Source organism: Lathyrus oleraceus, chromosome 6, assembly GCF_024323335.1.
Source record: "Lathyrus oleraceus cultivar Zhongwan6 chromosome 6, CAAS_Psat_ZW6_1.0, whole genome shotgun sequence".
Lineage (NCBI taxonomy): Eukaryota > Viridiplantae > Streptophyta > Magnoliopsida > Fabales > Fabaceae > Lathyrus > Lathyrus oleraceus.
The window spans coordinates 514454622-514468169 of NC_066584.1; the positions used below are offsets into that span (position 1 = coordinate 514454622).

The 13548-nt window shown below is 34.0% G+C and overlaps 1 protein-coding gene across 5 annotated transcripts; it reads right to left on the bottom strand.

Annotated features, from left to right (window-relative positions):
- Positions 1-4072: 4072 nt before the first annotated feature.
- On the bottom strand, positions 4073-7461 carry LOC127093339 (high mobility group B protein 15). 5 transcript variants are annotated; one of them, XM_051032253.1, is made up of 7 exons: positions 7219-7461; positions 6517-6720; positions 6085-6163; positions 5535-5697; positions 5326-5451; positions 4712-5094; positions 4073-4544 (listed from the first exon to the last, which is right to left on the bottom strand). In XM_051032253.1, the coding sequence occupies exons 2-7, from the start codon at positions 6684-6686 to the stop codon at positions 4224-4226; spliced, it is 1242 nt and encodes a 413-aa protein (XP_050888210.1). In that variant the 5' UTR covers positions 6687-6720; positions 7219-7461; the 3' UTR covers positions 4073-4223. The 5 variants fall into 5 exon arrangements, with proteins under 5 accessions (XP_050888210.1, XP_050888207.1, XP_050888209.1 ...); XM_051032250.1 differs by having other exon boundaries at positions 7169-7461; XM_051032252.1 differs by having other exon boundaries at positions 7043-7461.
- Between the last annotated feature and the right edge of the window lie 6087 nt (positions 7462-13548).

Genomic DNA, 13548 nt, shown 5'->3' on the forward strand with positions numbered 1-13548 from the left:
ACATAACATGTTGATGCATTGTGGATCTCAACCCAGGATCTATAGAGTCTAATCCTTGTGGAGAAGAGTTCCTACTTTCTGAACTCCCACACCTTCCATTATTCAATGCTCTCTCTGACCAGGGATAAGAGCTATGAGGCACACCCCTCATCTCCATTTCATCTGCTTCACCTTAACTCTCAATGTTAAGGTTAAGAGCACAACTTACCCCATTCCAGTTGACTGTAAAGTCTAACCTTGCTTGAGCCTAATTGCTTGTATATAGTGTGTGATAATTGACTTGTTTGTCTGATTGCTTGATTCATCTGTGCATACTTGCTTATATGTGCCTTTGTGCATTTATCATCATTAATTGCTCATTATTGCATGATCTTTGTTCATATCTGTTATGACATCTTTGTTTGTCCATTGAGGAATCAATTGTAAGTCCATTCATTGGCCTTTGTTCCTATGATTTGGTAGGAGTCGAGTGTAAGACCATTTATTGGCAACTTGTTTCCTTTTGCTTATTGCATGTTTGTTTGTGTGTTGTATGTGAGGAATCAATTGTAAGTCCATTTATTGGCATTTGTTTCCCATGATCATTTCTGTGGAGATTAGAATAAGTCCAGATAGATTGGCATCTGATATCCATGTTTTGTTTTGCTTTAGGAGACTAGTATAAGTCCAGATAGATTGGCATCTGGTATCCTTGTTTGTTTATTTTAGGAGATTGGTGTAAATCCATTTATTGGTATCCGGTATCCAGTTTGTTTTGTGAGATTGGTGTAAGTCCAGTTGATTGGCATCCGGTATCAATGTTTTGTTTTGCTTTAGGAGACTAGTATAAGTCCATTGAGTGACATCTGGTATCCATGTTTGTTTTAGGAGATTGGTATAAGTCCAGTAATTGGCATCCGGTATCCGCTTTTGTTGGCCTTGCCTGATACTTTGTTTACCTGTTATTTGCATTGTTGCCTATTCCAAAGGAATCACTTGAATCATCTTCCATATGATCTCAAGAGGTGAACATCTAAGAAGTTTTACTTCCTCACCCTTCCATTTTTGTGTGTGTTTTCAAAACTCTCTTTTCACATGTTAATTCAAAACCTTTGACATCTATTGTGCAAACATTTTGACATGTCTCTCAAATTAGAAACCTAGGCTTTAGGCCTTTGACTTTTTCAAACTCCATTTCATAATACTTCTTTCTGAATTGAATCTAATCATACTTTGACTTCATTTTTGTGAATAATCCTAATTGGTTAATTTCACTCATTCAATTGTTTTGTGGCTTAGTCCATTCTTGATAAGTTTTCATACATTAGCCATAGGTTTGATTTATCCTAGTTGGTTGATGTTAATCTCACCTTTTGTCCTTAGTGATTGAATTGTAAGACTTCCTTGCTTATTATAGGGTTAACCCCTCACTAGCAAGTTGAAGTTGTTCTCACATGGTGGACTTGTTGTTTGTATAAGGTTGAGTTTTCTCCCGTGGATAACGAAAGACCTTAGGGCTTTTGTTTTAAAATGAACCCACTCATATTTTGGAAATCTTTTAGCCGAACTACGGCGTTTTGATCCTTACCTTCCATGGAAAGGTACGTAGGCAACGGGTTCATCCGTTCAAACACAAAAACAATAAAAATTGTATATTCTTTTCTCATCCCTTGCATCATTGTTTGCACAATATATGTCATAAACAAATAAACTTTTTATACAACAAGTGTGAAAAGAGGTTCCCTAGGAGTACCTAGGACGTTTTGGGTGCCTAACACCTTCCCATTGCGTAATTAACCCCTTACCCAGATCTCTGACCTTTTCATTAGTTTTCTATGTGTAAAACTTCTTAGGCTTTTGTTCGCTTTTTAGCCATTCCTTTGGATAAATAAAAGTGTGGTGGCGACTCTATCTTTGTATGCTTTGCTTTTGATTTAATCAATAAATCATAAAATGACGAATACACCGCTACACTACCTTTCCCTCCTCTTGGGATAAAAGTACATAGCTGGCGACTCTATTCTTTTCTCCTCGCCACTCTTTTTCGCGTTTGTACCTGGATTCGATGAGAGAGAATTTTGAAAGTAAAAAGACTAAAAATAACTTAAATGCAAGAAGGAATTTGATGTAAAATGCTTAAAATTTATAAATGTGGAACACATACGTACATTTATTCATTCGTTTCTCAATCGCAAATACTTTGAGTTTTAGAATTCTGGGTACAATTGTGAACGTCTACAACATAAGCAAACATCTACTTTTATAGTAGTCTAAAATAAGTGCCTACAATGGCCGACTAAACACATTGTGCCATATTTTTGCTTCCATGCAATCGTTGTCTTTTCCAGACTTTCACGTGTCTCTGAATAACCATATGATCATATTCAAATCTTACTCATTCTACTAATCAAAATATCCAACCAAAAATATTAGAAATTTCGCTAAGTCCGAAGTCCACAAACTCTTTGATCATTGACTATAGGATTCAACTAGGAATTGTCAAACCCTCTTGCGGCATATCGAAGTCAGCAACTCAAATTATGGTCTCAATTGACCGTGTTCGATTTCACACCTCATCATGGCATGCCCCTGTGTTTTTCTTACCATTATTATCCATGTCGAAAATCCAAGGTAACAAAATGAGACAACTTTTGTGAATCAAATATGTTACGTGCATGAGACAAAATTCATATCAAAATTGATGTTAATTCAACAAACAATAAGTGTCATGTATATAAGATTCGTCCATAAAGACTTTTGTTACCGTGTTATTTGTCTCTTCTCATATTTTATAAAAGCAATGATTGGTAAATTTTCAGCTCATCTTGCAAGAACCAATTTTTGCTAAATAGAGTATTTTCTATTGATAATCTGATTAATTGCATAAAAATTATTTGTTTCACCACTTAACTGATATCATTTTTATAACGTATGGAAGTGACAACGCCACTCCCAATATTTTATTGAATATATCTTTATTGAACTAATTTCGATTTATTACTAAAAAAGAGCGACAATGTTGCTCTATGTGCGTACGCACAGAATACCTACTAATTTACATTGAAAACATAAAATAATTTTACAAATACACCTTATCACATTAAAAATTAATTCTTAAAATAAAATTAGTCTTCTATTCCTCCATATTATTGGGTCATGAGGAGGAGCATCAACATTAGACTAAGAGCAATAAGAGAGATACCACATATTCATCCAAAATTTTAAGGTGATGAGTATGTGGGTTCTTCCACTCATAACATTTGTATTGTCGTTGACACCTCTTTCTTAGCATTTCGATACACCTTTTCTCGGGTCTTTCAATTCAAAGGAACACCTATTGCTGAGCATTTCGATACAAGTAAGTCGGTCATTTATTCGAAGGCTCATGATATCATTTGTTGGATCATGAGAAGGAGCGTCAATATTGGAATAAGAGCAATACATAAGTGAGAGAGACACAACATATTCATCCAAAACCTTAAGATGATAGGTGTGTGAATTCTCTCACTCATAAATGTTCAAGTCTTCATATTTATAACAAATGTGAAACTCCACTTCACACTTAAGTTATTATTAACGCATATGAGATTTTTCATCATCTCCTTGTATAAGAGATTTTTGTTATAGCTTGTTAATGCATAAGAAGAAAAAAAAGTAAGGTGGCAATAGGGTCCACTTACCTAATTATTCATTTTATTGAGAGAAATAATTCCATCTACTACCATTGTATTGGTATAGCACATTAGTGTTAACTAACATGATGCAATATGTGATAATTTGTAGCACTTTATTAAGGACCTCCACCTCATTCAATCGACCGCTTATGAATAAATGACCACTTGATACGGTCGTACGCCTTAGTAAGGTTAATTTTAACATCTCTTAACGACATGTTCTCAGTGGCAAAAACTAGTTAAGGAAGGTGAGACAATTTTAGCAACAAAGGTCTTTAATTTATTGATCATGATTACCTTCTATTATTTAGAAGTACTTTGGACATTCAATGCATATGAACTACTTGTTCAGTGCATCCTTCCAAAGAAAACTAGAACAATTTTAGGATCGTATATTTGAGCATATGCTAAAATAAATATTAAACCAAAAGGAACACCTTAAATTGAATAATAAAATGACCAAACACTGATAATAGCAGGTAATCACTCCAATACAATGAAACATATAAAAATATTCTTGAGAAAATCTATCTTATGTGCTTTCTTCTTCTAAGAACCTAATAAAGAAGCTCATAAACCCCCCTTGCATGATTTCTCTACTGAATCCATAGCCTCAGCTCCAACTCCTATAACAGGAAATGCATCCACACTAAAATCTTTCTCCATGCCTTTATCATCTTCATACTCGCTTCCGACCGAACTGCTCTCCTCCGGTGTTTGAAGAGAATCTGCCTCAGCTTCATCAAATTTCATGTCAGTATCAGCTTCAGGATGTCGCTGTTGAAGTGGCACCGCATCACTAATCACTTGATCCATCTTCAACTTCTCACGGTAACACTCCATTTCTGTTTTGTACCTCTCTTTGTCCTTCATGGCTTGTTCTTGATAAACCTTATATATCAGTGCAACTTAACATGTTAACATAATAACAAAACAGTGCATATTATGTTAGCCTATGTTGTGGAATAAATCATCAATTAAGTCCCTAATAACTAAATTGAAGAGAGAATAACATTTTAATGGTTTATTCAATGATGTAAGATAAACAAATTCCTTACTGCTTTTTCAGATTCGTTTAACTTGTTCCAGAGTTCACCGATGGTCCTACTGATCTCTCGGTCTTTCCCTTGGTTAAGAGGTTTTAGCCTGGCGTGTTGTTCTGCAAAGAAGAAATTGTATCCACTTCTGTTTGGTTTTGGGTGAGCAGGATCTCTCTTCTTCATTTCTGATTTCTTCCTACGCCGGCGACGATGGACACCCGCGTTGTTGTTATTAACCGAAGCACTGTGGTCGGGTGCTGGCAACACAGTATTCTGTGGAGCTTGATAAAGTACACCCTTGAGTTTCTCCGAACCGATTGTGACAGTAACTAGATACCCACTTTCAAATTTCCCATCAATGACCCCGACAACATGAGACCCTGCCGATGATGATGCCATTGCTGAGAGAGCACAAGAGAATAAACAATACTGGTTAAGTTAAAGATATTGCAGTTCTAAAACAGATCAAATTGAATGGTGAACAGGGAAACTTCACTTCATTCCATCCCTTTCCATCAATTTATAGTTAAACAAAGCCTAAAATTTCACATAATCTTAACAATACTATATTTTCCTTTTTCTTTGAGGTTAGAAAATAATCTTATTTTTGGCTGAGAGAAAAATGAAAAGACCTTCAGGCAATCCAGCAGCATTAACATTTAACGGTTGAACGACAGCTGGTTGAACTTCAGATGAAGGATGTGAAAACGGCATCTTCAGAGCAGGAACTGGGGTGGATGATGGACTCTGCAAAACATCTGCCATAGAGAAATTAACAATTTGCAAATTAGAATAGGCCCAAATGTTGGTACAAACAGCATTGTGGTTCCAATGAACATACCGGAAGCTGCATGAGTCCAATTATGAGCTTTAAAATAATAGATTTGCTCATAATGGTAGAGTAATGAAGTATAGTACTTCCGCAGCACAAAAGAAGCATTTGTTGCCGTTGATGGAAAATTGAAAACTAAAGTTATATCTTTCCATTTTCTATCCTTAATGATCTGCAAGAAATATTAACAAGATAAGATCACTATATCACTACATTGCGGAAAAACCAAAGTTATACATTAATTTAAAAGAATAATAAAAAATATTTGAAGAATTTTACGAAGATATCAGAACATTCAACTCAAGTATATCACCAATCAAGGCAAGATCTTCCATCAATTACGATTTACAAAAACATGCAAAGAAGCAAATGCCCTATGATGCCATGATGAATATATAATATTGAATTTCAAAATAGATCTCTTATAAATGATGCTCTTGTCTTAATCTATTTATCAAGCTATGTGCTGACACTATTGGTGTCTACTTGTTCACTTGGTGCCGGTGTCCATGTTTCATAGGTTATAAGAGCAAAAATCGAAATTATAATCACATCTTACTTTCTCAATCCCTCCACGAGAAGTCACTTCAACAAAGAGGCGGTGTAAATCCAACTCCTTTCCCCCAATAATGGGAACCCTGCAATAAAATTCCAAGTTTTTTGTAGTTATTACAAAGTTATGCAATCGAAATGCGTTCATAGTGTTTAGTATTTCCAAAAAAGCAAAACTAGAGGCCAAGAAAATCATTTAGATCCAAAACATGAACCATTTGCAGCCATTGTAACATTAGAATGTCCTCCCTCGTTATAAACACAATGTCAAAACCAAATAATGACAACTTGATTAAATAGAGCAGCAACAAATGCATGATGCATCACTTATCAAACACCATGATGCAAGAAATTTGATACGGTATGCTTGTGTTTTCTACATCTTAAAAAAGAAAAAACCAATTCACAATCTAGTAGTTTATTAATCTAAGAAACTTACATGAACTTGGTGCCCATTGTAGCATGGAGCTTCTCCAAGCTATGCAAAAAGAGCTTAGGATTGTCCACAACCTCTTCATACGTTGCCATAGGAGGAGGATACTGACCACAGCTTGAACCTGTCTCTTTCATAGCTAATGGACTCTTGATAACACAAGATGTTGATGCCATTCACAACACAATATATTCAGCCTTCAATATTTTTCTGCATCACCATCAACAAAACAAGGTAAAACAAACCAAAAAACCATAATAACATGAAGATGAAAACCATCTAGTATTTGTAGATAAAGAAAAAAGCAAAAACATTAATGAGAAATAGAAATGTAATGGCTAAGCTACCTATCTATACATGCAGACAAAAAAATAGAAAAAGAAACAGACAAGTTTTAAGGATAAGAAGAGAGAAACTGTCTCATCTCATCTCATCTAATCTAATCCCATCCACCTTGAAGACAACAAAACAGAAAAAAGAAAGAACAACCAATAAAATCACCATGCATCAGAAAATCCAGAACTGAAACAACCTTGAAAGCTCTGATGAAATAACTAGCAGTAAGAAGAAGGGTAGTATAGTATAGATACAAACCCCAAGAAAAAGGTACACAAAAAAGCTGTAACAACAACAAAGCCATGAATTCTTTCCAGATTACCGAGGATGTAATATAATGCAACATAACACAACAGCATGAACCCATCAAACCTTTGAAAGAAAAACAGTAAAAACAGCAAAAAGAAAGACCCTTTTACGCTATTGTAATAAAGACACATTCACAGAGACCAAAGCACAAACACTTGAAAGTCACTTTCATTTCTAGTTTTTCTATAACCCAAAACCAAAACACTGTTCGAAACTGTTCAAAACCTATATACTATATACCCTATAATCTTATATAAAATCAAAGTCAAAACTTTATTATATAAAAATCTGACACTGTTTCAGGGTAAAAACCATTTGTGGGGTTACCAAAAATTTAACCTTTTTTTTTTCTTCAAACAACAAATTCATGTATATATAAAATTAAAATTAATGTGTGGTTACATAAAAAAGAATGTGACAACCAAGATAATTGATAATCCAGAGAAATCATGAACGATAGATTTTGTTTTGATATACAAAAAGAAGAAAAAGACAAGAAAATAATCAAAATAATAATAATAATTAATTGAATAAATATAATATATATTTGTGAAAAAGAAAGTACTTACTGAAAAGTGTATATGAGAAGATGAAAAGCGTCGTTATCACGTAAATGTGATGACCATTATTAATTATAAAAATGAAGAATGAAGCTTTTTAAGAGAGAGATATGAATGAATCAATATGAATATGAATTATGAACCCTAGTTAATAATAATGAATTTATTTATTTAATTATTTATATGCGAATTTCTGATATTATTTTTTATATTACAGTATTGTCCTTGTTAGCGTGTTAATGTAGTATTTGATTTATAGAGGGTGGTTCTGACTTTGTGTACAGATTTTGCTTGCTTTAAATAAATAATATAAGAATTTGTGGAAATGGAAATTTTGTGAAGGTGTGTGAAAGGGACGTTTCGGTTTATTCTTTTGTGGAAAACCGAAACCCTCGCCTTGTAATAATATTATTGAATTTATTAAAAGTTTTATTATTATTGATTTTCATTTTGAAGAAGCAGGAAAATTATATTATATGCGGAAAAAAGTTAAAGGGTTATTAAAGTATGAAATGGATTAGTTTAAGTTATGAGTGACTCTTATATAAAAAGTTATGAATGACTTAACTTTGATAAAGGATTTGTTTACTTTCCTTGTTTGGCTTAATGAATGGTTTAATATCCACGGATAGAACTACAAAAACTTATTTAATAGTAGTGATTAGTATATTTGAGTTTAATTTAACTGTCATGTAATTTAATTGTCATGAGGGATGGTAAAGGGGTTCTCCGTTCATTTAAGTCCGTCCAAAAGTGGGATGGGACGGGGTAGGACAACTTAGAAATTCGAGTTCAAAAGTCAAGTTTGTCTTGTTTACTAACGAGTTGGCGGGTTGGTGGATTGACCCATCCTTTTTTTTATAATTTGATTTACTACATAGTTTATAAAAAATCTAATCATTATCAAAGAGGTCAATAGTTTTTTTTTAACAATGCATAATAGAATTTCAACAAGTCTTAACATCAATGTTATATTCTTCAACATAAACAAAACAATATAATTCTAACACGAAAAACTAAAAATTAACACACTAAAACACCAAACTTTTCTACTTGGTTGAACCATGCTATGACAACAACATCACAATACCAAAAAACCAACAAGCATGACCTCGTTAAGGACATGCATGGACACAAACTAACCCATACTAAACAAAGACAACCAAGCTAAATAAAGACATCAGCAAAAAATCTATTCTAAAAGCTCTATGACAAACACTTCATCAATCATCATTTATGTCGTTAACATATGAAACTTCGGTTGATGTCCTAGCAATTGATTGGAACCTTCCATCATCCCTTTCCTCGTCATCACCCACTACGGTTGCATAAAATAAAATTCAAAAAAAGACACAACCATATATTTTATGCAGCCAAACAAACCACATATAAATTAAATAAATCAATTAAAAAGCATGATTAAATATGATTATATACATGAACTATTAAAATCGTGAAGCCAATTGCGAGTGTAAATCAAAGCCTCCACATTTTTCAATAACAAACGACTTATATACTTGTTAAGAATGACAAAACTAATGCTAGAAGTCAATTCAAATGCAACAATAGTCATAGGAATCCATAACAAATCACAAGTCATTAAAAATAAATCTTTAAACTGATACATTTTCTCCTTCCATCATTGAAGAACATTCAAGGCATCATAGTGTTGATTAGTAGAATCCAAACTAGGCTCCTCCAAATAACATCAAGTTAAGACTTTCCTATTGAAGTTGCAAGTTATTGATTGTGTTCTTCTAATGCCTATTATATTATTCAAAGTTAAAAATTAAGCCCACACCGTCCACATATGGATCAACACAGAATAATAACATTCAAATTGGAAGAATATAATTATTTGTTTCACATATTCATGTATCACACTACCCAAATAAAGAACACATATATACTACAATTAAGCTACTTGCACTAAACAAGTTGGAAGTCAACTTGTGGGTAGACGAAGTAGCGGAAGATGAAGTACTTGTGGAAGTTGTGGTAGATGAATTAGGAATGGAAGAATAATTCTTAAAAAAAACTGGATAACTTCTTCTTAACTTCTTTCACTTTAAGTTTAGAAGTAAGTGGATCAACCTTTGAGTAACAAAATTCCAAAGTAGAAAGCTTTATCCTTAGGTCGAGAAATTCTCCTAAGGCAAGCACCACACTATAATCATGTCAATACTTCTCCAATTTCAACATCATATTAGTAGTCATTGTTTTAATAAGGTTTACTTTGTCTTTCTTACTTTCAATCAAAACACACTGAATTTTCCAAATTTTTAAAAAATAAAAAGTGTAAGTAGGATAAGATGTTCCAGAAATCAAATATGTGGTATCATAAAATGGCAATAAGAACACACATATTTTCTCTCCTCTTTTCCAGTCTCCTTTTGAGGGAAAAACCTTAAAATTATTGTTAGGTCTAGTATGTAGTGGTTGGTTGCATTTTGGAAAAATAAATATTTAAGTAAGATGTTGGACAAGATGTTTTGACATGTTGGTTCAACATTGGAGCGTGCTCTGTTTCTGTTTCTTGAAAGATTTGTTTCTATTTGTGAGATATCTAAAAATACTCTGAAGATTTATTTCACGAGATGTATGGGTCAAGAAACACGTTTTCTAAAAGCAAACGATTGTTTTGCTTTGACTTGTTTTCGAAGTAAAGATGTCAAAATATTTTAGGAAACATCTGATTTTATTGGAGTCAAATTTGTAGAAGATTATGCAGAGTCCTTGGATCTGTTGTGTATCAAGCCCGAAGCCCATTTCTTTCCACTATTATTTATAGATTGTTTCTAAACCTAACAAGGTATCGAAGCGACACTGAATATTGTTTGTATTAGGGTTTAGTTGTCTTTGCTTTTTGTGAGCCATTCGAGTATCTCCTCGATACTTGAATTGGACTTGTTTTATTGAGTTGTAATTATCAATCCCTCATAAGCTTTTAAAATTGCCAATCCCTCATAAGCTTTTAAGCAAAAGTGGATTGGTTTTTTTATAAGTTGTTGTTACTATTGTGTGATCAAAGGGAAGTGATAGGGGTCTCATATCTCGGTGAGGATTGGGGCCCTCGTGCCTACATATCCTCATAGTGCAATGAGGAATTCAGAGCTCAAAGAATTAGTGGTGGGAGGTGAAGAGAAATGTGATCAAAGTATGATCTAAACCAAAGGATAATGTTGTTTGAACTCCAACAAGGGGTGAAATATGAACCCAAAAGTAAACTGACATGAACCAATAAGTTAGGGCATACAACACAGTATCACTGTATTGGAATAACCGAAAAAGAATGAATTAGGTGTTTGGGTACAAGTCAAACAACTTTTGGTTCACAAAGGGATACAAGATGGAGCTCAAATGTATAATGTATTTGGCTCAAAGAATAGGTATATCACATGGAGGGAATGAAGGTAGCATACAGATGCATCGTGGAAATGAATGGAATGAGGTGACCAGAGTCACAGAAATGAAGGGTTTGATAACAAGAGACTAAATATGTATAGTTTTGAAACCAAAGGTCAGATATGCATCGGAATCCATAAGAGAAATGAAATTTGTATCATAGAGGGAAGGTGGCACAATCCACAAGTCAGGGGTCTATGACATGGTATCACTGTATGGTTTATTCGAAAAAGAAGAATTACAAGGCAAGGAACATATGCCATAGTCCATGACTCTCAAGGCAAATAACTGAATCGAATAGCCAAGGTTTAACACCTCACAAGGCGAAAAGAAATATATGCCAGAGTCTATGACTCTCAAGGCGAAGATCAAATCAAATATCTAAGGTTTAACACCTCATAAGGCAAGTGCCAAGGTTTATCACATTTCAAGGCAAGTGTCAAGGTTTATCAGCTTACAGGGAAAGGAATGTGTCAAGGTTTAACACCTTGCAAGGCAAAGAATGGATTGGGAGAGGGTGTACAACCATAAGTTGCCAATAGAAAAAGATGTTTCATGATTAAAGTGTTGAAAGCTTGGTACTTGCTTTAAGAGGACTTGTCAATTGCATAATTCGAATTGGACTAAAGCCTATGAACAAAGGAGAATACCTTGAGCAACTGGGTCATTCGTCCTATACCCAAGGATATTCTAGACAAGGATATGAATTCTCCACTCTCATCATTCTTTGTTTCTTAAGGCTTATAGCGTGCAACTCGAATCAAAATTAACAAGTTGCTGACAGGAGGTCCTTTGTGTTGATTTTATTTATGTAGTTTCACTTGTTGTAGAAGAAGACTTGACAATCATGTAATTCAAGTTGTGCTAAAGTCTATGAATAAAGGTGATTACGATGAGTAACGAGCCAAACGTCCTGCACCCAAAGATATCCAAAATGAGGATATGGATTCTCAAGTCTCATCCCTTCTCTATTGCTTAAGGCTCATGCCACACACTTTGAATTATAATCGACAAGTGTTGATACCTTTGCAGTGCTTGAGAAGTAGTCCACTTTGATAGCTATGCCTGATTTGATGTTGACTTGAAGTCTTGATCTTGCATTTGAACCTTGAGGTCTTGAGCTTCTGAGATTCAACATATCCACAATAGCTTGTGCACAATGAACTTGTCATATAAAGTGATCAAGGATCTTTTGATCACTTGAAATAGGCTTAGGGCTTACAGCACGATTACAAAGGATTTGGTTGACCAAAGTGTCCTTTGGTTAACGCTAATCAATGGGATTAAAGGATAGTTGAAACTATGTACAATAATAAATTCAATTGAATTAATCAACTAAATTAAACGGGCAATTCTAATTAAGGCCTTAACACGAAGGGAACATGCATTAAAAAATCAAGATTTTTCTACCTAGGGGAAAAACAGTCATATTCTAAAAATTGATTAATTAGAGAAATATTGAATTAGTGAAATTTCTAATTACTATCCAATTAGATCTAAAAAATTATAATATTCTAAAAACTAATTACCTAATTAGTTTCTAAACCTAATTAACTACCATTAAATTAATTAAGAATTAGTCTTAATTAATCTAATCTTAACATCTAATTCTAAAAATCAAATAAACTAATTAAAATCTAAAACCTAATTAATCTAATAGTCCATAATCCTAATTAAATTCTAAGATCCCCTAATCAACCTAATTATTCTAATTAACAAGATGATTACCCCTAAATCTATTGGGCTTAACTAACTTGATCAAAACAAAAAAGAGGATTAGGGGGTGCAAACCTAGATTGGGGGTGCGTATAGGAAATTTGGGCTTCAAGCCCATACTGCTGGTAGATATCTGGATACGGCCAAATTCAGAGGCATTTCTATATACGCGACCTGCATCGATGCGGAAGTCCGGAGGCAACATTCAAATGGAAACGCGGGGGAAGAGAACGTTCATCCACGAAGTGGCGTCTCCGTCGTCTTCTAAGCTCTTCACCGTGTCCTTAACAAATCCGGCATCGCGAGAAGCGAGATTATGGGTGTAGAGAACCTTCTGTAACTGACTTGGGATTCTCTCCTCTTTCTGATGAATGATGACAGTTGAATATAAATAGCCATGAATCTTAACAAAGTTTTAGTTCTATTAAATTCTCCAGTTCAAAACAGTTAAAGGTTCCCTTTCCTTTAAATCCCACTGTTAGGATTAGTTACAGGTTAATTTTAAGTTAGTTACTAGTTGAGTTTCTGTTAGGAGTAGTTAGTTGTAACTGTTATGAAATTGTTAGTGAGTGAAGCTCATTGTGATGTGAGATTATTCTATTAGTGAGCGGTGGAATTAATTTTTATTTGCAACTTTTATCTTCTGCAGTGGACTTACATAGGCTTATTGTGGAGCTCTAATTAATTTCCGTTAGCGCACTGAAAATTGCAG